The sequence below is a fragment of the Caretta caretta genome, chromosome 6 (genome assembly GCF_965140235.1).
Source record: "Caretta caretta isolate rCarCar2 chromosome 6, rCarCar1.hap1, whole genome shotgun sequence".
NCBI classification, from domain to species: domain Eukaryota; kingdom Metazoa; phylum Chordata; order Testudines; family Cheloniidae; genus Caretta; species Caretta caretta.
In genome coordinates, this window is record NC_134211.1 from 74,808,645 (window position 1) to 74,832,924 (window position 24,280).

The following is a 24,280-nucleotide window of genomic DNA, read 5'->3' on the forward strand; positions in this document are numbered from 1 at the left end:
TGGCCTTGCTTTGGAAAGCGGGGTGGACTGAGAATACCCGAAAGTTGTAATAAATGGGGAGTCCTAGCAGGAGTGCTGTTGGCCTGATCTTGCGTCCCCCTGGGGCTGCTGTTGCAGGAATGTCAGAGCTGTGGAATCTTTGATTCTGTCTAAGGACTCTAGTCACCTGTCCCTTTGGGGTAACGTGCTTTAGTCTATAGTGTGGCGTGAGAGATGTTACCACTTCGGTGCTAGCCCTCTCACACGGGAAACGCCGCCTGGTGCTGGGTGCTAGGCCACGAGCTGACCGTTCATTACTTTGTGATTTCTTTTTCCCTTCCAAAGTTTGCAATGGAAATCCAGGGTGGGAAAAAAAGAAGCTTCTACTCCCCTTACACACGCTGACTAACTGCTGTAAGTGGATATAGTTTTAATTAATTGATTAATTCAGCTCATGTCATTGATTAGTTACCCTCTGTACCCTGCTTTTTGAAAGCAGAAAGTTGCCATGCTGTAAGCTCTTTGGGGCGGGGACTGTCTTTATTTCATGCACGGTTCAGTTCTGAGTGCGTTCTTGGTACCAGCCAAAATAAATACATGCCGGCTACATGTAACTTTTGTTTCACTGCCACTGTAATGCTGTAGCAGCCTGGCTTGAAGGGGAGGTGGAAGGGAATCGACAAAGGGCATCTTGTAAGCTGATTGGTCCCTTCCTGTTACTTAGTCCCATAAAATGAGACCATGAGGTCACACAATAAAGCTAAGGGCAGGAATATTTAGACAAAATAGGAGACATGCTGTGTGAAGAATTCTAACTTCAACAGAATGGATGGGGGTGTTTAGCATCTGCTCTATCAGCAGCACCATCATACACTAGCTTTGTATTTCTGGTGATCTGGCTTCAAGCGTGTTTATACCTGAAATGAGTTTCATGAACTACACAGCACTGTAATAGAAGAGAAATTGCAGATAAGGATTGTGATTCATTGCTAGAGCTATGGCATAGGGGTACTATTCTCTTCATGAGGCATGCATAACTCCCCTTGGAGCACAGAGCTGGAGTCAGGGATGCCCGAATTCTACTTTCAGCTCTGACACTAAAATCACTCCACCTGTAGTTTGTCTTCCTTTATCGGTAATATACAGACAGTGGGTTTACACCAGAAACAATTTAACTCTAAAAACCTACCTTACAGGGCCCTTGCCAGACTTCATTAATTAATATCTTAAGTGCTTTTGTTAGGAAAAACTGTATTGAATAAGTATTTTATATTTACACCTGAACCTACAGGGGTTAAAATATGAGTTTCACTGCAGGGTTCGAACTGTGCATGAAGGAGATCTGCACTGCTGCTTACTGTACAAAGTTTTGTTCCAGGCAGTGCCATCTGTGTTTTACTTCCATCATCAGTAAAATTCACCCCACATATGATTTTTAACATTCTCTCTTAGAAGATGTTCCAGTGGGGTGCAGCTTACAGTCCTTGAAACAGTTAACCATTTTATCAAATAGAGCGGTGATCACTGACTGGGAACTATCAGGCCATATTTTCAAAGGCATTTCAAAATGGTGCCTGCAGCTTTGCAAATGCAAATTTGAGCACACATTTTATCTATGATTTTTGTGCCTTCTCAATCTCTTTATGTTTGCATGAAAATTGTATTTACAAATAAGGTAAACTCAAATGCTGTTTGTAAACACAAGCTTTTTGTACTTATAAAACCTTTAGGTGTGAAAAATAGGCACTAGCAGAATTTGGGTGCAGTTTTAGTGGCCACCTTGGAAAGTCTGACTAATAAGATTGTTACTAATGATTGTATTAACTTAGCAAGAAAACTTCAGTATAAGTGGACATTTACAGGAGCAGTTAAGAGTAGAAACAAAACATGTAACTATAAAATATTCCACTGTAAAATCATGCTGATATTTCAGGCATGAGCTCTATCATTATTTCTTAACAGGTTTTTTTTTTTTTTTTTTTTTAAGTAGATGTCTTCCAGAATTGTTCAGGGTTTGACTATGGGCTTAAATCCGTTCACTTTCATCATAGTGCCCAAATGGAAATATCCATAGGCTGGATGGTCATTACTAGGACACTTTCCCTGTGTTATAATATACATTGTTTGATTTTAGATGAAGTGTCAGATTACATGAATGCCTGTTGCTTTGCTTGGGAATTATGTTTACATTAAGATTGAAATATATAGATTTAAAAAATGAAGAGCTCTATAACAATGCTCTAAAGAGCCATTTTTCACTCCGAAAGTATATTTTATATAGCGAGGTCTCTTTGGTGCATTTGCCAAGTGGGAGGGTTATGTTTTTCACCAACCCAACTCCAGGGAGCTAATTGCCTTTTACATCTCTCCTCCTTTTCCAACCTGCAGCGGAGGCTTGTGTGAAATTTGACACTGCCTTGCTCTCATTGTACTCACTTGACTGTTGTCCTTTCCTTTAGGAAACCTGCACAAGGATGCAGCACTGCCCCTAAAACAGCACTTGAACTGAAGCAGATCAGTCATTGTACCTCCTGTTCAAAACCTACCCAGATCACTGAGTTCAGAATAACGATGCCTTTGGGACACTTAGCCAAAGGCGCCAGCCTGGAGAACCTCATTGAAACCTGCCTTCAGTCTTTTGGTGAGTGTCGTGATTTGAAACAATAGTGTGTAAATGTTTTCAGACCTTTGTACAGTAGCAGTTTAGGTAATTTGTGAAATGTTAAGATATAGTCAAGTATTTTTTATATAAAATAGGGATCTATAAATATGTGTAATATATTATGAGAGTTTAGAATGATAACTTATTCTATTCTGGGAAGACAGTCCTAATCAGTACAGTAAAGTTACCAGGCATTTTGAAGTGAAGTGATTTTCATTTCATTTTTTGTTACTCCATATACAGAATGGAAAATTCTTTGCACGTGGATGGATGTTTAACAAGTAGATGTTGCAAAATGGAGAGTGCAATATTCTCAAACTGTGTAAATGTGTTTATATCGTCTAGTCAGAAATTAGAAGAGTTGTTTTGTGGGCTAGGTGCAGCAAGGTAGGAATGCTTGTTACTTAATCGGAAGAGATACTTAAAAAAAATCAGCTCTTAAGGAGAAAAGATTCAAGTGAAAAGCCTAATCATATACTTTTGGGGTTATGAATTATTCATGATTTTTTGCTTTCACCAGCAAAATATCTACATTGAAGAGCACCATTTGAGATGTATAACTTATGCAAAAAAAGACGCTTTCTGTTTTCATTAGCAAACACTATTTTTGATATTTTATGGAATCAGATGGAGGGCTTCAAAGCCTTTACAAAGAATACAGATAGAAATCTAAAGTATTTTCAAATCATTTGTTTTTTAAATGATGTATTTCTTTGACTATAGAGTGCCATTTTCTTCTGTTACTGCCAATATTATAGCCTTCCATGCTATGTGCTGGATATTTCAGTCCCTAGCAGCAGCTTGTGGCATCCCATTTATTTGTGGAGTTCACCTTTTTATAGCTGTAAACAAACATCAAAACTGTAGATTTTTCAAATGGAGATTAAGCCGAGGATGACACCAATTTTTCTAAATGTCCAACGAGCTACTTGTTGTCAGTTGCAAAAAAATAGGCAGAGCAGTGGAAGTTGTATTTGTACGTATACATAGGATGAGTTGCAGTTCGGTTTCTTTTCAGTGAAGGATTTATAGGAGTTAAATAAGGCTTAGTATTGATATGGTGCTTTACCTCTTCAAAGCACTCTACAAACCATAACTAATCCTTGCAACACCCCAGTGAGGAAAGCATGCATTGTTACTTACTGATTATAAAGAACTTGCAAGGGAAGACAGATATCTGCAGAAGAAGAGAACCAGCAATGCTTTTTCTCCATCTAATTTCAATCTACACATTGAATTTTACTACGTAAGAAAAGTCATTAAACCACTAAAAAGCCCTCACTCTTGCAACCCCCCCCGCAAATTACTAACATTTGTTTATCTCTTCAGACAAACTGAGCCAAACTAAGTGCTAAAGTAAGCCTATATATACACACACATGTATATTTTATTTGTCTTAGCTCATTAACCAATCTTCTCAATTTGTACCTATATTTTTGTAAAAGAAAAAAGGATATGCATTTTATATTAAAAGATAGCAGAATGGTTGCAGTGAGTTATTTCAAATAATGTAGGTGAAATCCTGGCCTCATTGAAGTCCATGTCAAACACCACTTTGATGTCAATGAGGCCAGGATTTCATCCAATATTTCTATTTGTTTTAGTCAATATACATATTTATATCAATTATATTTTAATCCTTCTAAATGAATAATGCATATGTAACCATAACATTTATGGAAGAGCTTGTTTGAGAGAACTGTGTTATACTGTAGAAATCCACACAATCTTATATAAGCCAAAGGCACTTCACAATCTCTTCCATTCAGTGAGCTTATACAGTCTTTGCATCCGATGAAGTGGGCTGTAGCTCACGAAAGCTTATGCTCAAATAAATTTGTTAGTCTCTAAGGTGCCACAAGTACTCCTTTTCTTCTTATGTGTTTTGTTTTCCTTGAAACTGTGCAAATTCTTAAAATATCTTAGGACTTCACAGTAGAGTATTTAAATAAAGCATGAAATGAGGCTGGTACAACTATGTAAAGACATTTCTTACAGAGGGTTCTTTCGAGGGTTAACTACAAACATCTTGCAAACAACCTTCACTGGAGTCCATTTCAGGAGAGGGGATGGGGAGACAAAATTTTGCTTTGTGATCAGGTTAAAAAAAACAAAAACTGTTAGATGCTAAATTAGTACAAGTCAATCAGACTGAGTGAGTCCACTCTATGCCTGAAATTGCAATGCATGCTATCCAGTTACCTTGGACTAGGGTGGCCAACCCGTAGCTCCGGAGCCACATGCGGCTCTTCAGAAGTTAATATGCGTCTCTTTGTATAGGCACCGACTCTGGGGTTGGAGCCACAGTCGCCAACTTTCCAATTTGCTGGGGGGTGCTCACTACTCAATCCCTGGCTCTGCCACAGGTCCTGCCCTCACTCCACCCCTTCCCGCCCCCTGCCATGCCCTCGCTCCTCCCCCTCCCTCCCAGAGCCTCCTGCATGCCATGAAACTGCTGATCGGGAGGGAAGGAGGGAGGAGGAGGTGCTGATAGGCGGAGCTGCCCCTGGGCAGGAGGCGCTGGGAGCTGTGGGGGACCTGATGTGGGGTGCTAACGTATTACTGTGGCTCTTTGGCAATGTACGTTGGTAAATTCTGGCTCCTTCTGAGGCTCAGGTTGGCTACCCCTGCCTTGAACAGTCACAGTTCTATTCCAGACTGAATTTTTCTTCCTTCTGCATCTCAGAAAATCACTTTAGAAAACACTCTGATTTGCAAGGTTTTATAGATAACCACCCCTGATAAATCCAGTGCTGGAAACTGTGCAGTGTTTTACTTTAATGTTAGATCTACATTTTATTAAATTAGTATTGGAAGCACAGTAGGGAAACTAATGCTTAGGGTTACTTGTTGAAAAAGAGTTCTCTGCTATGAAAATTCAGAATACAATAGCCCCAAAAGAAGGCACACAACATACTCTAAAATGCACACTGTACATTATGCTATTCCATTAATATTTGCAATAGCACCTAGAGGTCCCAGTCGGGGATCACATCCCCATCGTGTTGGATCCTGCACACAGACAAAAACAGTTTGAAAACTGATGTGTCTAATGGGGCAATAAAGGCTGGCAGCAGTAGCGGAGTGTAGGTGGGAGCTGACAGCCCTATTCCATATCAGAGATGATAATTAGCACAGGGCCAAGTCAAATAGTCTTAAAAATGAAGAAAAATAGTTTGCACTTGTTTTGTGTCATGCATGGAAAAGGGGAAACCAGTGAAGGGATGCAATGACTGAGGAAGATGATTTTTTTTTGGGGTGGTAGCAGTGTGGTGAATGGATTTAAGGAAGGGTGGGGACAAGAGGACCTTTGTCAAGAACAGAAAGGAGCAAGTTGGAGTGACAAGATGTGAGATAAAAGAGGACCTGTATGAAGGTTTAGCAGTATGAACAGAGAGGAAAGGCCAGATCTAGGAGATGTGCATGAAGGACAAAGCAAGATTTAGGCAGAGTCTGGAAGTGTGGGTCTAGAGAGGGGGCTGGGTCAAAGACAATGGACCTCAATGTTAGGAAGGATGTTAGTGTTGTACATAGTGATGATGAAAGTGGGGCGGGCTTTAGGGGAAAGATCAAGAACTCAATTTTGGCTACGTTGAGCTTAAAGTGATAGCTAAACATCCACAAGGAATTTTCAGAAAGACAGCTTTGAATTTTAGTTGGGAAGGAATGAGGGAGGTCTGGAGTGGAAAGGTAGATCTGCAGGTATGTCTACACTGCAGTATAAGCTCAAAGTTAGTAGAACTCAAGTTAATAAACCCAGGGTCTGCTAACCTAGGGTTTGCGCATCTATACTCATTTGTAACCCAGGTTAGGAATTACGGAACCCTGGGTCTGAACCTGAGGCCACAGCATCTGTAGGGCATTACGTGGGCCTTAGTTCAACCACCCATATCCCAGACTTCCTAGAGGCCTTTCAAAATGTAGCTGCTTTAGCCCTTTGTTCAGATGCAGCGTGAGAAAAACTTGACTGTCCAGAAGACAAACTCAGCCCATGGCATTGTGGAATGCTTTTGGTGGACTCCCTGACCATGAGTCCTATGAGGCTGTGTCTACACTGCAAACCAATAGGGCTTGATCCCTGTGTCCCAGTTTGACTCAGACTTGGACATGCCTCCCCTGTGTGGTCCTGAGACCCTGGATCTGAGTTCTGGGTTAGTGTGATTAGTGTAAAGGAGGGTGGTTAGGACTGAGCCTGCGTTTGAACCTTGCACTGCAAGATAGGCATACCTTGAGTCATACATGTAAAGATGATACTTAAAAACATACTACTGAATGAGATCTGCAGAGATAGGGAGAAGAAGAAACAGGCCAGGAATGGAGCTCTGTAGGAACCCCAATGAGGGCTGGAGTGAGGATGAATGGGATTCATCCTGCGAATGAAACACTGAGAGCAACTAGAGAGCTAGGAGGAGAACCGGAGAAGGGTGGGAGGACAAGCTGTTAAGAACATGGTTGATAGTTGACGGCAGTAGGCAAGTTGAGAAGGATGAGAATGGAGTGCTGGTCCTGAGAACAGGCCATGAATACATGAGAAACGTTGGTGTGAGCTGTTTCAGTGGAATAAAAGGGTGGAAGCTGGATTGGAGAGACCAAGCTGCAGCATCCCGACTGCTATTTTTCACTGCACTAGCTCAAACCTTGGTAGTGAGAGTCTACCTGGGATGGGAGACTCACTCCCAGCTGCAGAACAGTCATAGCTTTAGTGTGTGGTAATTATAATACTGCCAGTTAGCGCACAGCAAGCCAGCATGCTGTAGATTTACCTACCGGCTTGCCACACACTACATCTCAGAGCAGACAAGCCAGCAGGAGAAGCAAAGCAGAAATGTGAGGGAAGGGATGAGACTGCGCAGAGAGGGAGATCAGACGGGATGAGTTGTGGCCACTGGGACAAGTGCAGGGAGTAGCGAACGAAAGCATGAGAGAAATCACAATTTCAGTGATAGGGACAGGGAAGAGACGCTGGTGATGGGAATGAGAAAGGGACAGGGAGGTACCCTTGGATCATGCCAGTTTTCTTTTTGAAGAATGTAGCAAGACCCTGAGCAGACAGGAAGGAGGGTTTGAGTAGGTTGCAGGTGCCAAAAGGGGCAGAGGCTGAGAGTTTGGGAACAATGAGTGTGCAGAAGTTGTGCTGCTTGGCTAAAGATACAGCCCAACATTAGAGAGTGAATTTGTAGTAGAAGTAGTCTGTATTAGTGTCACTTTTCTCATTATAGAGTGCATTTCAGAAGCACAGATAACAGAATGTGTCACCAACAATGACACTGGGTCTGAAAAAGAGCCTATTGAATCCAGTGTTTTCATATCATGTCTGTTCAATTTACAAGTCAAAAGAAGGGTTTTCCAACTGATACCCTACAAACTCAACCTGGGATCTGCAACTCAAGCTGGGCTTTCTGCCTCTTACATCACTGCCAGCAATAAAGATTCTTGAAACCTCAATTTTGTTGATGATTGAGGTAGAATAGAAGCTAACTTGTTCTTCCCCAGCTGTATTGGCTCTGTGGTGCGGACCGTGTCTGATTTAAACAAAGACAGGCAATAGATATCTTGAATAGGACAGTTCCATTTTTAGTCACTTTTCTGACAGAAACCTTAACCTGTGAATCAGGCAGGCAGCAAGCTGTGGCACAGGAAGGGCTAAACACATTTGATAAATGAACTAATTTTAAATATATGAGGCTCAGTGTTGATATTTTAAGTGCAGAAGGTGTGATATTGCTTCACAGAATAGCCTGGCTGGTCAACAGCTGAAAGGATGAATATTTCAGTGGTGGTCACTGGATGATCATGTCTGTCAGCTGTATGTACACTGGGTATGGAAATGTGAACTGTTCACAACACACTCGTCTACTCCAACTTCTTCTGTAATTATGAGCATAGCATTCTGGGGTTTGAGATCCATTATGTAGTAGAAATCTGTCATAGCTGGTAATTTTGTACTTAAGTATATATGTGTGTAAATAAAAAGTTTGGTGATAAGAGCCCTCCCCCTTTCCTGTGATTTTTGTCTTTCTCCCAGATAGCTTTACCTTTGGGCTTATCATGATTAGGGTTTAGAGATGTCATTAGAAAACTGCAACTAACATGTTCCAAAACTAGTGTAGATCAGGTAGTTTAGGCTTTAACACATACTAAGCTCATTGAGTTGAAGCCTACAGCTGGTCTAGAATAGGCTAAAACAGGGTTGGGCAAACTACGGCCTGCCAGCTGTTTTAAGCCAGCCCTTGAGCTCCCACTGGGGAACAGGATCTGGGGCTTGCCCCGCTCTGGCGCTCCAGCCAGTGAGCAGGGTCGGGGACTGCTGCATGCAGGCCCCAGAAGCAGCCACATGGCCCCACTTCAGCCATGACGCAGTGTTGGGGGCTGCTCCATATGGCGCCAGGAAACAGCACTATGGCCTCCCTCCAGCGCTTATGTGCTCCAATGGTCCTCTCTGGTGTTCCAATGGGAGCTGCAGGGGCGGTGCCTGCAGATGGGGCAGCATGCAGAGCCACCTGGCTGTGCAGTAGCTGGAGAAGGGACATGCCGCTGCTTCCAGGAGCCACTTGAGGTAAGCGCCGCACGGAGCCTGCGCCATTGACCCTCTCCCCACGCGTCAGTCCCCTGCTCCAGCCCTGATCCCCCTCCTGCACTCCAAACTCCTTGATCCTGGCCCAGAGAACCCTACTGCACCCCAAACTCCTCATCCCCAGCCCCACCCCAGAGCCTGCACTCCCAGCTGGAGCCCTCACTCCCACCTGCACCTCACTCTCCCGCTCCAGCCCGGCGCCCCCTCAAGCACCCTGAACTCCTAATTTCTGGCCCAACCCCGGAGCCCTCACCCCCTCCTTCACCCCAACCCCAATTTTGTGAGCATTCATGGCCCTCCATACAATTTCTATTCCCAGATGTGGCCCTCGGGCCAAAAAGTTTGCTCACCCCTAGGCTAAAAGATATTTTAAGTGTGTTAGCAAAATGTTGTTAAGCATGTTTTAAAACCCTAGTGTAAACAGGGCAAGTTGTATTTTAACTTACATTAGGTAGTAGAAGTGCCCATTAGAGTTTTAAAATGTATTACTTAAAATGTTTTAAAAACCACCCTTTCTCCTAAATACAACCAGCCCCTAGGGGGGAGCATAGGCTTCCTCTCAAGCTTATGTATTAGGGTGAAATCCTGGCCCCACTGAGGTCAGTGGAAGTTGTTCTATTGACCACTGTGGCTAGGATTTGCAGATAATGTCTATCTGCTTTGTCTACACTAGAGTTTCAGAACATGAGCAAACACCTAACACACCTTTTACTTATGTGACAAACCCTTCCGTCGTGCTTTAAAAAACAGTGCAGGATTCCTCTGGTGATGCGCTGAGGACCTTAAGACTTTGAAATTTATATTGTATGCAACATTCTGTCATCAGATCAGTCAGCTGCCCAAGATCTTTACTTCTGCCCTCTGAACATGTTTTTCCCCCCTTAGTGCTAATAAGATTAAACAGAGCTTTCCTATTCATGCATTTCATCTCTTCTAGACAACCCGGGGACCCTTCAGGTCTCACCACAAACCTGTAATCCTAAATAGCAAAGAAGAAAGCTTATTAGAAAAAGGATGCTTGAAACAGCTTCCTTAAATGCATGTCACGATTCACATCCCTAAGTCTGTTTCTTTTACTAAAGCTCTAACAAAAGGAAGAGCTATGGAAAGACTTATTAGAATATGTCAACCTACTGGAATGAATAGACATATGCAGAGCTTGTCTACATTTCAATCATCTTCGGATGAACAAAACTGTGCCTGTTAGAATGGCTCAAAGTGGGAAGTACTTGAATCATAAGGGCATACAAAACAAAAAGTTGTGGAATATAGATTTTTGTAGTCAATAGGCACTGTACATCTCATTGCATTATGTATCTGACAGTAAAAATAGCTTCCCATACCATATGTACTACAATATAACATGGATTAATATAATTATTTGATTTGGTCCTGCACTTAAAAGCCTAACTCTGAAACTATACTGGAAATAATTGTTCAGAATTGTATGCAGTACTTCCATAGCAAGATATTTCACTTGAATCGTAAAAAACAAGATTGATCATAGTTAGAGATACTGTGGTGCTTTGGAGGAGAGATAGGAGTGTTGACTCAGGGTCTTGGCCAATTTTTAAATTGGATAATTTCATTTTGTCCACAACTTCTACCCGTAAATTCACATGGTTATCGTATGCTTAACTTCCTGATAACTGGTATATAGTATTGCTTGTTTAGTGTTAAACAGCACTTCAGTCACTGAGCAAAGTGATATATTTATAAGCACACCTTGTAGAGTCAACATAGCATAACTTGAGAAGCTCTTGAGGACCTATTTGAATGAAAGCACTATATAGATATAATATAGTGATGCGAATCTGGGAATGGTGCTGGCAGTCTGAATGTACTTCCCTCTCCACCATAGCCTGAAATTGATATAATTGCCAGTAGGTGTTTTGCAAAATAAGTTAAACATGACTGCACCTGCTCAGTAGATTAGAATACTTCTGTAGCATGTTTCCTCTTCAGAACTGTACAGAAAACTATTGATCCTCCACAGCACCTCCAAGAAGATGCATCTTATCCCTGTTTTACAGTTGGACAAACAGACATGTTAAAGATCACCCACTAGGGGAAAAAAATTAGGCTATGCCCCTTTTCTCTGAGAAGTTTGTTCAGTTTCTGCCCTCCATACCCCCTACCCTGCTTTTATTTTTTATTTAAAGGAACAAACAAACCACACACACACACGAGTCCATCCAGGCTGGCAGACATGAGAACTAGTGAAATAACTTCACAAGAGCCAAACAACTTTTATTCAGACTGCTTACAACCATTTGTTTGTTTTGTTAACATGTACTTAATTTCAATGTCTAAATAACATTTTGGAGAAAGCATCTGTATTAAACATTGGGCACCCTCATCCCCTCAGGTATTGTGGAAATACTAGCAGCATGCATCATCTGACATCCACAGTAAACCTTCCAGCAGAACCAGGGAAGATCTGAATTGATGTCTGTGATACTTCTAAGATAAAAAGGACCAGCGAGAATAATCCTCTACATGTTTCAGGCCTACTTTATACATCAATAAAAACACAAAGGGACATAAACCTAAATTTTTGAAAATCCTTTGTAGATGGTCTTTGAGACTTGCCAAGAACATGTGGGTCAGACCAAAAATCCATCTAGCCCAGTATCATGTCTTCTGACAGTGGCCAATGCCAGGTGCCACAGGGGGAATGAACAGAACAGGTAATCATCAAGTAATCCATCCTCTGTCACCCATTCCCAGCTTCTGGCAAACAGGAGGCTAGGGAGACTATCCCTGCCCATCCTGGCTAATAGCCATTGATGGACCTATCCTCTATGAACTTATCTTGTTCTTTTTTGAACCCTGTTATAGTCTGTTGTTGTCCTAGAAGAGAGACTCCAGAAAGAACCACCATAAACACAAGCTAATTCCAGACAATCTTTGCTGGTACCATACAGCAACTTCATAAAGAAAAGTAAAATATTCCTCAGAACTGAGATACCTTTATTCCAACAGCATCTTATGATGCCTCCCCCTTCTCTTGTTGAAGCACACAGCAGCTACTATCAGGAACAGGCACAGCAAACCCCTCCAGCATGCCTGAAGACTTTTATAAAGACCTTCTACCTTTCCAGGAGTATCCGGGGAATAAAGGCAGCTCTGCCCCTAGTTAGTGCCTCCCTAGTGAAGGTGTTCAGGCAGTCCTTTCTAATGTAGGAGAGCAGACAAATGTCTCCATTCCTTCCTATAGAAATAACCCCAAGTAGACTACCAAATAGCTGCATTATTAACCACCTCTCCCTACACTGCCAGGTAAGTTAAGCTAACCTTTTAACTCCCACTATCTTTCTCTACAGACCATGTCCTCACCAGGGCTACTGTATCCTAAAAACCTTAGATATTTTGTTTTCATATTAGCGGTAGAAAGGAATATATTTAGCTTTAAACACTTGAGAAATGCATGAAAAGCAGTTCAAAATAGGCAGTGTTTCTGTGACACCATCCCTGCCCACCCTGGTTAATAGCCATTGATAGACCTGTCCTCCATGAATTTATCTCTTTCTTTTTTGAACCCTGTTATAGTCTTGGCCTTCACAACATCCTTTGGCAAGGAATTCCACAGGTTGACTGTGCTGTGTGAAAAAATACTTCCTTTTATTTGTTTTAAACCTGCTGCCTATTAATTTCATTTGGTGACCCCTAGTTCTTGTAAAGTAAAGGAGGAGTAAATAAGTAAGTGTTATTTACTCTTCTCCACACCAGTCATGATTTTATAGACCGCTATCATATCCCCCTTTAGTAGTCTCTTTTCCAAGCTGAAAAGTCTCAGTCTTATTAATTTCTCCTCATATGGAAGCTATTCCTACCCTAATAATTTCTTTTGCCCTTTTCTGAAACTTCCAATTGCAATATATGTTTTTGAGCTGGGGCGACCACATGTGTGCACTGTATTCAAGATGTGGGCATATCATATGATATTTTCTGTCTTATTATCTATCCCTTTCTTAATGATTCCCAACATTCTGTTCACTTTGACTGCCACTGCACATTGAGTGGATGTTTTCAGAGAACTATCCACAATGACTCCAAGATCTTTCTTGATGGGCAAAAGCTAATTTAGACCCCATCATTTTATATATATAGTTGGGATTAGGTTTTCCAATGTGCATTACTTTGCATTATCAACATTGAATTTCATCTGCCATTTTGTTGCCCAGTCACCCAGTTTTGTGAGATCCCTTTATAACTCTTCACCGTCTGCTTTGGATTTAGCTATTTTGAGTAGTTTTGTATCCTCTGCAAATTTTGCCACCATACTGTTTACCCCTTTTTCCAGATCATTTATGAATATGTTGAAGAGTACTTGTCTCAGTACAGACCCCTGGGGGACACCACTATTTACCTCTCTGCATTCTGAAAATGGACCATTTATTCCTACCCTTTGTTTCCTATCTTTTAACCAGTTACTGATCCTCGAGAGGACCTTCCCCTCTTATCCCATGACAGCTTATTTTGCTTAAAAGCCTTTGGTGAGGGATCTTGTCAAAGGACTTCTGAAGTATAGTATATCGACTGGAACATCCTTGTCCACGTTTGTTGACCCTCTCAAAGAATTCTAGTAGATTGGTGAAGAATGATTTCCCTTTACAAAAACCATGTTGACTCTTCCAACACATCATGTTCATCTGGGTGTCTAACAATTTTGTTCTTTACTATCATTTCAACCAGTTTGCCCGGTACTGAAGTAGCCTGCAATTGCTGGCATCGCCTCTGGAACCTTTTTTAAAAATTGGCATCACATTAGCTGTTCTCCAATCATCTGGTACAGAAGCTGATTTAAATAATAAGTTACATACCACAAGCCAGAGAGGAAGTCAGTATCAGTGCTCTTCTCAGCACTCAGGAGTTCCTGGCCTCCTGTGCCCAGACCACTGGACCACACTTATTTCTCCATGGCCAACAATCTCTGGGTTTTTTTTTAGAAGAATAAAATTTACTATAACTCTAGAGAGCCTTAGTAATTGCTATAGGCCCCAGTCCTGCAAAGAAAGCCATGTGGGCACCCACCCAGGCTTGTGTGGAACCCTAATGATTTCAGTGCATCTCCTTGTGACTAGAAGGGTCTGCTTACACAGTTCTCTTCGCAATATATAAGGTATTAAACTGTAGCCCAAATCATCAAGAGCCGGTTAGACTTCCATGAAGTTAGACTTCCATGCATTTAGTTGTTTAAAAAAAGCATCCTGTTTGATCTTCCAGACATACATAAGGCAAACTTAGGGTACAATATATTCATCAAATCCCATCAACCTGGCAATTTTAAAAATATTAAACATTGACATTTTAAAAACAAAGTCAGACGGTTATATGTGAGGTCAGCATTCCCTACCTGCTCAAATCCTGTTGCCACTGATGGAAAGCTTAGAAAGTCAGCTTAATTCACACAAACAGTAACACAGAATTCTGACTCAAAGGCAGTTACGTATTTTATAAGTGAATACACACCCACATTGAAGTAAATTATCTTTATCATTTAGTTTTTTCACTACTAGATTCACCTGGAAATGGCATTTTGTTTACCTCTTATCCTTCAATTTCTGGGTTTTTTCCCCCACCTCTTAAATATTACCATCCTAAACTGAAAATTGACGTTTCTATTAGATAAAGTACTCATCAGTTAGCTCAGTTTTACTCTGTTTTAAAATGGAATTGATCTTTATGCTTTTACATAATCTTGGCATAATTCCATCAAATATGGCATAGAAGTTTTAGTTGCTTGGCAACAGAAATTATGTTAATAAGGAGCTAATGACATTACAAGCAGAAGAGTTGTTACTGCTCTTTAGAATGCTTAATGCTAATTTAGTTAAGTAAAGCTGATTGTGGTTGTAACAAATGTAAAACAGCCATTGATAATTTAACATTTTCCATAGGAGATTCTGCCAAAAATATGAATTAGTTTTTTAAAAAGCTGTTTAAAAAGACAAAATTATTGACCCTCAATCTTATTTCTTTCCTTTAACTCAGCATGTTGACTTTGGACAACTGAACTGAAAAAAATTCTACTTTGTAGGATGATGTTGCATGTAAAATATGGGATTTGACTATGGCGTGCCAATGATTATCTCCGATTGAAGGAGGGAATATACCAAGGACTATTACTAGTCAAAATATACTGGATCGTCAGCTAGTGCAAGTGTGAATCGGTCTGTTGACATCTGTGGAGCTAGGTCAGTTTACACCCGCTGTGGATCTGGCCTTCCATGTTCAATTTTTATGGAAGTGGTTAGAAAGGATGAAAGTTCTCCCTAGGTCCTTTAGTGAATGCCTTTTAGAGGAATCTGGGAGAAAAATGTTTATATCAGTCGAGGAAAAGGATGTAATCTCTCTACATTTCGCAAAAGTTTAGGCATTTAAAAGTGATGACCAATTCAGTCTCCAAAGAAAGCAGTACTAGTGTCCATTCTTTCCTCCAGCCAATGTGTGAAGCAGCAGCAAAAAATAAAATCCAGTTAATTCCTCTCGGGACTTCCCAGTGCATCCTATTTACCCTGTGTCTATCTTGTTTAGATTGTAAGTTCTTCGAAGCAGGAACTTTCAGTATTTTGTCTCTTGTACAGTACTATCCACACTGCCAGTCCTTAAGACCACCACTACAGTATATTTTCTAGTACTTTGCACCAGTTTTAAATGACTCAAACAATGTAGCTTCCACATCCCATGGGAGATTATTACACAGTCCAGTAGATCTTGCTGTTGGAAAGTTTTAGGCTGGAAAAAAAATCAAGACATTTTTCCTAAGCTTCTTTTCATCCCATCTCTGATACCTAGTTCAGAACTTGAAGTGAGCATCTGGGGAAGGGCAAAGGGGAGGCAGCAGCCATTAGGGGCAATCCGTGCTACTCATGCATGGGAGATGGATTTCAGGAGTCTTGGAGCACTGTGCCTTTTAGACTCAAATGTACACAGAGTGAACTTTAAGTCACTGCCCAGTTGCATACATATGGTGGTGAAATGTCATCTCCAAGTGAGGTTTTTCAGTAGGTGTCATGTCTTTGAAGTGTGGAGTTCATATGGCAGGGATCAATAATGTGACATCAAGATCTGTTTTTGCTCAGCCTTTGAACTTGACTCTCCTTCAGAACATTTATTTTGGATAATTTCTATCTTCTATAATTCCTCATTTTGGATGGATGGGATTCTTTCTCCCACTCCCCAGTGCTGATCAGCAACATTAAACATCAGCCTCCAATTCATACAAATATGTTAGTTCTTTAAAATGCAATATATTGACACATGAAAATTGTTTAGAATAACCTACAAAATGAGCAAATTAATTATGTGTATTACTGTAGCTCCTAGGAGCTCTACTCATGGAGCAGGACCCCAATGTTCTAAGTGCTGTACAAACACAGACCAAAGATGGTCTCTGCCCCAGAGTCTAGAATCTAAGTAGATCTGGGAAAGATTTATCATTCAGAATTGAACATACTCCAACAAATCTGAACCAGCAATTAGGGGCACTCTGTGTGTGAAATGCCCATTGACTTTGAGGCTCATAGATTTCAATGAGAGTGGCCACAGAACTGGGACAGTGAGGAATTAGGATTTTCTCATGTTTTCCCCATTCAGGGCTGCTAAGTGTTGTGTCTTATGTGACACTCATGTATTCGGCAACCATGTCATATTCCTGCAGCCCAGATGAGAGGTCATGCATCCAATTGGGCTTCAGTAATAGGCTGTAAATGCAGCTGTCAGCCACCAGTGGCCACTATGCTGGGGCAGCCAAATGGCCTCTGTCTCCCCTGCTGGATCAGTAGGGAAGGAACAGCTAAGAGGAGACACTTGCTCCTCCAGCAGCCAGGGAGGAAGTGGTGAGGGGTTCAGTACTAGTACCAGGCTCTCCCAGATCCAGGATTCTTCTCCAGACACTATCTTCCCCCCTAGTCAGTCACTAGTTTTCCCCCATATATTCATCTCTCAGCAGCCCCCAGTTTACATTCCAGACAGCCTCACACCAAACTTCCCTACTCAGCCACAAGATTCCTCCCACAATATACCTACCCAGCAACCCCAGCCCCAACACTGCAACCTATCCAATTCAGCATGTCCAGAAATCCTTTGGCAATTCCATACTCCCACCACTGACCCAGTCGCTCTCCAAGACTCGCTCACCTACCATGACAGCCTCCAAGATTCTTTCCCATCCATGCCATCCATAGATACCAACTTTTGGCAGCTCCATGACCTACGCACACCACTGCTTAGAGCAGAATGTGTTGACCAAAGACTGAAGTTTATGGGGACATGTAAATTATTTATGAATATGCACATTAGTTCACTATAAATTTGCATAAGATGCTAAAAGTTGGCAGCTACGGCCATTCCATATGTGTTGTTCTAATTTAGACATGAAGAAGAGAGAGAGTGGTAGAAAGGAGCTTCATATTATCAAATTGTTCTCATTAAGCCTTTTCCACTCCCTATCAAATGATTCTTCTCTATTGCTATTTAAGTCAGTTTGTCCTCTTTAACTCACTAAACTTTAAGGTCCTGATTTTGAAAACTAGCACGTAAGATTCCCACTGACTTCAGTGGGAGTAGGATAGGAAGCTTTGTGCCTGGAATGTTTGAGTGTAAGTGATAGCAGCCAGATATCTGATTGCGCCTACAAATCAGGTAGACAGACATCAAGGGTGGGATTTTCAAAAGAATGAAGTGACTTAAGTACTGAAAGTCTATGGGATTTTTTGCTCATAAGTTACTTAAGTGCTTTTGAAAATTCCACCCTGGATTATGGGGTGCGTATGATAAGTTATATGGGAGGACAAAAATGCACGGTGGAAGTGGGCGATAAATTTAAAATTTTAAGGTATTAGGTCTTAACAGTGCACTTATCATAGCCTTCTGGTCTCAGGTTAAACAGCAAGCTTTGGCTGCAGATAAGTTAAATAACTTAAATGGATAGGGCTCTAGTCAATTCATGGCCATGAAAAATGCATCACTGGCTGAAATCTGGTCTCCCACTGTGAAATCCGGTCTTTTGTGTGCTTTTACTGTATACTGTACAGATTTCATGGGGGAGACCAATATTCTCAAACTGGGGGTCTGACCCAAAAGGGAGTTGCAGGGGGGTTGCAAGGTTATTTTAGGAGGATTGCGGTATTGCCACCCTTACTTCGGCACTGCCTTCAGAGCTGGAGGACGAGCTGCCACCAGCAGCAATGCAGAAGTCAGGGTGGCCTGGTATGGCATCGCCACCCTGACTTCTGCGCTGCTGCTGCCTTCAGAGACGAGAGAGCGGTGGCTGTTGGACGGGTGCCCAGCTCTGAAGGCAGCAGCAGCGCAGAAGTCAGGGTGGTGATGCCATACCAGGCCACCCTGACTTCTGCATTGCTGCTGGTGGCAGCTCGTCCTTCAGAGCTGGGCTCCTGGCCAGGAGCCGATGCTCTCCAGCTGTTCAGCTCTGAAGGCAGCAATGCAGAAGTAAGTGTAGCAGTACCTTACCTCCCTCCCCCCCCCCCACCCCCAATAACCTTGCGACCCCCTACAACTCCTTTTCGGGTCAGGACCCCTACAATTATAACACTGTGAAATTTCAGATTTAAATAGCTGAAATCATGAAATTTATGATTTTTAATATCCTATGACAGTGAAATTGACCAAAATGGACCGTGAATTTGATAGGGCCCTACAAATGAGGTATTCACTTCAAGCAAGATTCTTCCAACATTAACCCAAATTGGACTCTTCAAACAGACTTTCATATTAACAGGAAAACAATGCAAAAGAACCTGTAAAATTTTTCTTCCAGGTAGCCCCACAATGGTAGAAAGATCTGTGAACAAGTTAGAATGGAAATATGCTTCAGTGCTACAAAGTAGGGCAACTAGTTTGAAGAGATGCAAAGAATACTGATCTGTGATAAAAGGAAGGGAGGGCAAAGGTGTGCAAGACAAATACACCTTCAAGTGGAAAAAGACTATATTAGCACTGAAACAGCTGATGAATGAGTACCTTGATGAGAAATCATTATGTCTCTTACCCTGTCCACCTAAGAGAGGACCTGAGACCAGTATACTTTGGAAATACCTGAGACCCAAATACTTTGAGATGAGGCTGAAGAGGAGACCTCTGTACTGGAAAGGAAGCTTACCTAAAAGAAATTCTGGTATGAGTCCAATAGAAAGTTTCAGATATTGAGGAATGTGAAGTGGGGCTTTCCATGACTACAGATCATTTTAGCTATTTAGATATTTTTCAAACAGGGGGCCAAAAGTACACAAGCTACCTTAGATATCTGTGGGAGATCCTACCACACTTGTTTTTAAACAAGTCACTTTAGGTCTTGGTCATAATGATTGCAGAAGAGCTAATATAACATGAAAAAATAGCTCCTTGATGTCTTTCTGCATTGGAAAACTCCACCAATGGTTTTCAAGTGATTTATTCTTTCAAATAGCAACTCTTTTGGAAAACAGCTAGGAGCGACTATAAAAAGGCCAAATGTGGTTTTGAGAGGTTTGTGACATAAAGAGCAGTTCCTGCCCTTTTATAGCCTTCCTGCCTTCTGTGTCATGTGACCTCCTGCTTTGTCTCAACAGGAGAGAGCACTACCAGGTGATTCTTTTGCCAGTCAGCCCATCCCCTGATAAAGCAGTTCTCTTGCATAGCATCCAGCCTTTAGTCTAGGGTGCTTCTATTTGAAAAGAAGACCATCAAGGTTTATTGTTAGCCCTTGGACACTGCCCCTTGAAATTCAAGAGAACCTGAGAAAAAGCAAATAAACCCCACATTCAAAATGACACTGGAGAATTGTTACATGTATCTGTATCAGACAGTTCATAGGCTGTACATATACAGATTCCCCAATTGTCTCACAGGGGAAAGGACACTTGAGAACTTTCATTTCAAAGTATGGGGTTTCTTGCAACACTCGTGTTTTATTGGCTTGTTGTTTAGGGATCCTTTTGCAGAGCTGAATATGGAAAGTGGGGTTAATATTCCTTCCCCTCTCCAAGATCCTGGTGAATTCTCATTTAATTTTATAGTCTCTCCTCTTTGTGGACTCCTTTCCATTAGCTTCAGTGAGAGTTGGATCAGGCCCTGTTTGTGCATGAGATGGAGAGAGCTATGCCTCATGTGTGTCTGATACAAATGGAGCATGAATGGTACTTAGCTTCTCTTCCCTAAGTTCCCAACTATACAAAGGTTACTACTGTGTATGGGCCTTAGCCATCTTACAGCATGGATCGATTTTTTTCCTGCGTGCAAACAAGGTGCAAACAGGGCCAATAACCATGTTACAGGCCAGACCTTTTTAGTGCTGTCTATAGGATAGTACCCTGAACATGATTTGGTCCCTCTATTCAAACAAAATCCAGGAAGGTTATAGCATGGTTGTCACATGATTTGGTATCCCCAATATGAATGTAATTGTAATCAGAACTGCTGCAACATTCTATCTTCTGCCTCTTCCCCAAGAGAGAAAGAATCCCCCCTTTTAAAAAAAAACTCTAAGAGGCTTGATAAATGAGTGGTGCATCATGTCTGAAGCTCAGGTAGCAGAGAAGAAATGATGGTTTACTGCTGAAAGGAAATCTCCTGAATTTAGTTTGCATGCCCCACCCCTATCTATTAATATAAAGGCTGCCATAAAATGATGAGCAAATTCCTCTACCCAGCTTGATCATGACCTAGTCTGGATCCATTAGGCAATCAGCAACTTAGGCCCAAATTCTCAAAAGGTATTCAGGTATTCACTTAAATACCTTTGAGGATCTGGGTCTCAGTGACTATATCTGTCATTAGATAGCCACAGGTTGCTAATTTAAAGCATCACAACTGCAGCAATAGGCAACGTGGGTAAGTCTGCTGTATGAAAGATGGAGCAGTAACCAGCTCGAGACTCCAAGGACGTAGGCCAGTCGGTGGAAAGACAAGTATAGCTTCAAGAATTAGATTTTGGTCAAGTTCTTGGGGAGCTGCTGTAAATGAAGCTCAACAAAATACTTTTGTCCATTTCTTTTTCAATAAGCAAACAAAAAGATGAACCGTATATGAAAGAAAGTGAAAGGTACCTAGAGAAAAGCTTCCAGAAATAGTTTCACCTCTTGGTTGACATTAATGTAGCCATAATTTACATATAAAGTATCAGTATGACGGTTTGCACCAGATAGCATACATGTAACTTCAGGGTTCTATTTAGGAATTTCCAAGAGAGTGGGAGGCTGTATAGAGGTCTTGAAGAGCAGACCAAGGTAATAGCCTGCTTTAATATATTTAGCAAATGAGAATTCAAACCACAGAATACACAGAGGAGGGGACATTTTTTGGCTAGGAAGTCACTGAATATTCAGAACACAATGGGGGAGGTAATTTGCACAGTTTTCATAATATAAATGTCTGTCTACCAAGCATGCCCACTGGGGGCATATTCAATCAAATAAAATGTGTGTGACGAGCAAGAGGCCTGAAGACAGAAGTGATCATATACCTCAAATAGCGACTTGACTGTTGGGGGGTGCTAACTACTCCCCACTCATCCTCTTGCTCCTTCTTTAGTACTTTGCCAACTTGTTGCAAGGGTCAGTTTTTGAGTTTGAGAAGGGAGTAAATATTTTAATTTTTAAGCTAAAAACCACAAGAACCATTGGGGTTCCCTTACAGTTTCTGCCTCACATTGCATAGCATCAGAGAGAATGGGGAGTTTTTAGCGGAGATTGATTTAAAAACTGATGAGACAACATGAGGGCCTGCAATGCTATCTGTGGTGTTTGCAATTGAAGAGGACATAAATGAGTAATACCTTTTGCGGGGCATCATAGAACTCATGACAGAGCCCCTTCCAACTTGGGTTGTTTCTAGTGTTCCTAAGGTTCTCTTTTAGTCCTGCATCTGTTTCCATCTGGAGCAGAGGTGCAGTATAATAGGCATGAGTAGGATGGTAAACAGTTTTCTGAGCTCCTGGATAAGCCTTCATATTTATTTTGTACTCTTATACATGTTTCCTTAAGATCTTTGATATGAGCTTTTGAGTGCCTTGATTCTCCCACCTGTGCTATGGAGGTATGCTGCTTTAATTATCTCCCGGGGTCAACATTTGTAACACTACGCTCCTATGATTATATGAGTGTCTCCCACTATTGGGAGGTAGCTATTTAAGTCATCACAAATAGCACTTTGAAGGCTGCTACCCCTAGGAGTTCTAAGTAGTGAGTGACCGCAGCATCAAGTGAGGTGAACCTCCATGCAGCTATCTATTATTTTGGCTTAGTTATTGCAATGTGTTCTCTAGGGTGATACGTTTTGAGAACTACTAGGAGACTTCAGGTACTTGAGAAAAGTTATTCACCTTCTTAGAGGTTTGGTTACTGAGAGCATGTGATATCAGTGCTCCATGCCTGAACTGGCTTCTGATTCACTTCAGAGTACAGTTTAGATACCACAGTGATAAACAGGAACCCCTATAGATAAAGATGTTGGTTATGAAATATCCAGCCCCAAATATGACCTCTAGGTGTTCCCTCGCTACAAGTTTTCAGTTAATCTGGAAAAAGAAAAGGAGTACTTGTATCACCTTAGAGACTAACAAATCGGATGCATCTGATGAAGTGAGCTGTAGCTCACGAAAATAAATTGGTTAGTCTCTAAGGTGCCACAAGTACTCCTTTTCTTTTTGCGAATACAGACTAACACAGCTGCTACTCTGAAACCAGTTAATCTGGGGCACTCTTGCTATCCCCCTAGGGTTGAACTCTTATGAACTGGCAGCCAGGCCTCAGGAGAGGGATCCTGACTGTGGAACATATTCCTTCTGAGAGCCCCTCAGAGCCCAGATGTGGCAGTCTACAGGACATGGTGCAAGGCATTTCTGTGGCTGATGGTGGCAAATAGATCTAGATTGGCACGGTCTATTTTGTCTGCCCATTTGAGTAGCATGCATACTGGCTGAAAAATTCCCACTTCTACATAGCATATGTATTTTACAGAAAAAAGGAATGAAAGCACATGGGTTGTTCTGGGTTTTTTTAACAAATGCAGTAAAACAAAACTAACACTTGTATGCTATTTTGCAGCACTTCCTAATGTAAAATGATATAACACTGACACGCAGCCATTCCAATTTATTTAGTATTCACTCAGTGGTTTTGCTCAGCAGGGTGTGTGGTTAGTAACAGGTATACAAGCGGAAATGAAAATGAGTCAAGAAGCTTTCAACTTATAAATGTAAAAATAAACTGCTCATTGTTAGGGGGCTTATTCCTTCACCCACTTACTTCCCTGAGCCTTCTCGCATGAACAGAGAGCAACAATACCCGAAGTCCAAAGGTGCAAACAATTCGATGTTTACTGGGGTGAATTTCCAGCAAGCATGATTCCAGTTTCCTTCCTTAGTGTCCCCCTTCCCAGCTCTGGACACCACAGAGCCTTACCTGTGGCCCTGTTCCCATTTCCCCCCCCCCCCCCCCCAACACACACACACTTCCTGATTGACTGCAGACTATATAGTAAACCTTGAGTTCTGCTTAGCTATACCAATCATTTTACTGAAATTTAACCAACCCTAACATATTGTAACGTGGTTATTTAACCAATTATATCCCACCACCTTAATTAATTTACACCCAGCAAAATTAATTATACAGCATACAGAAACAATCACAGAACCAGACAGCGATTATACAGACAAACAATAGGGAAATGGGGACTATAGGCATAGAACAAAGAAATGAGGATTTCACATCCCAGCTATTGATAAGTGAGTTCTTGCCAGACAGGATGCTATCAAATTAAGTTTCCTTTTACATCTTCTAGGCACTTCCCTTTCTCTGGAGGTGACAGGCATTATCAGGACAGGATTGTATTCCTAACAGCCCAATAGCACCGTATTTCAGTGTGACTAGTTTGGAATGTGAGGATCTGACTATTCGCTTCCCAGCTTATGGCTGCCTCTGCTGCTTAGCCAAAGATCTTAGCCTAAGCACAGGGCCTCAGACTGTCACAGTAAGAGAAGGACCTTACACTGGCAGACAGTGATTTTGATTCTTTCTTTTATACCTCTATAACTAGCTAAGTGATAAGAATACACCTAA

At 41.6% G+C, this 24,280-nt stretch overlaps 1 protein-coding gene across 4 annotated transcripts in view; it reads left to right on the top strand.

The window, feature by feature from the left end:
* The window catches only part of RASGRP1 (RAS guanyl releasing protein 1), an 83,401-nt gene that overhangs the window by 627 nt on the left and 58,494 nt on the right, over positions 1 to 24,280 (top strand). For 3 of the 4 annotated variants that reach the window (XM_075129728.1, XM_075129727.1, XM_075129729.1), the window contains exon 2: positions 2,439 to 2,620. In XM_075129728.1, the coding sequence (XP_074985829.1) occupies positions 2,439 to 2,620 (182 nt within the window). Of the gene's footprint in view, positions 1 to 324; positions 394 to 2,438; positions 2,621 to 24,280 lie in introns of all 4 variants that reach the window. The other variant, XM_048855827.2, reaches the window with a different exon arrangement.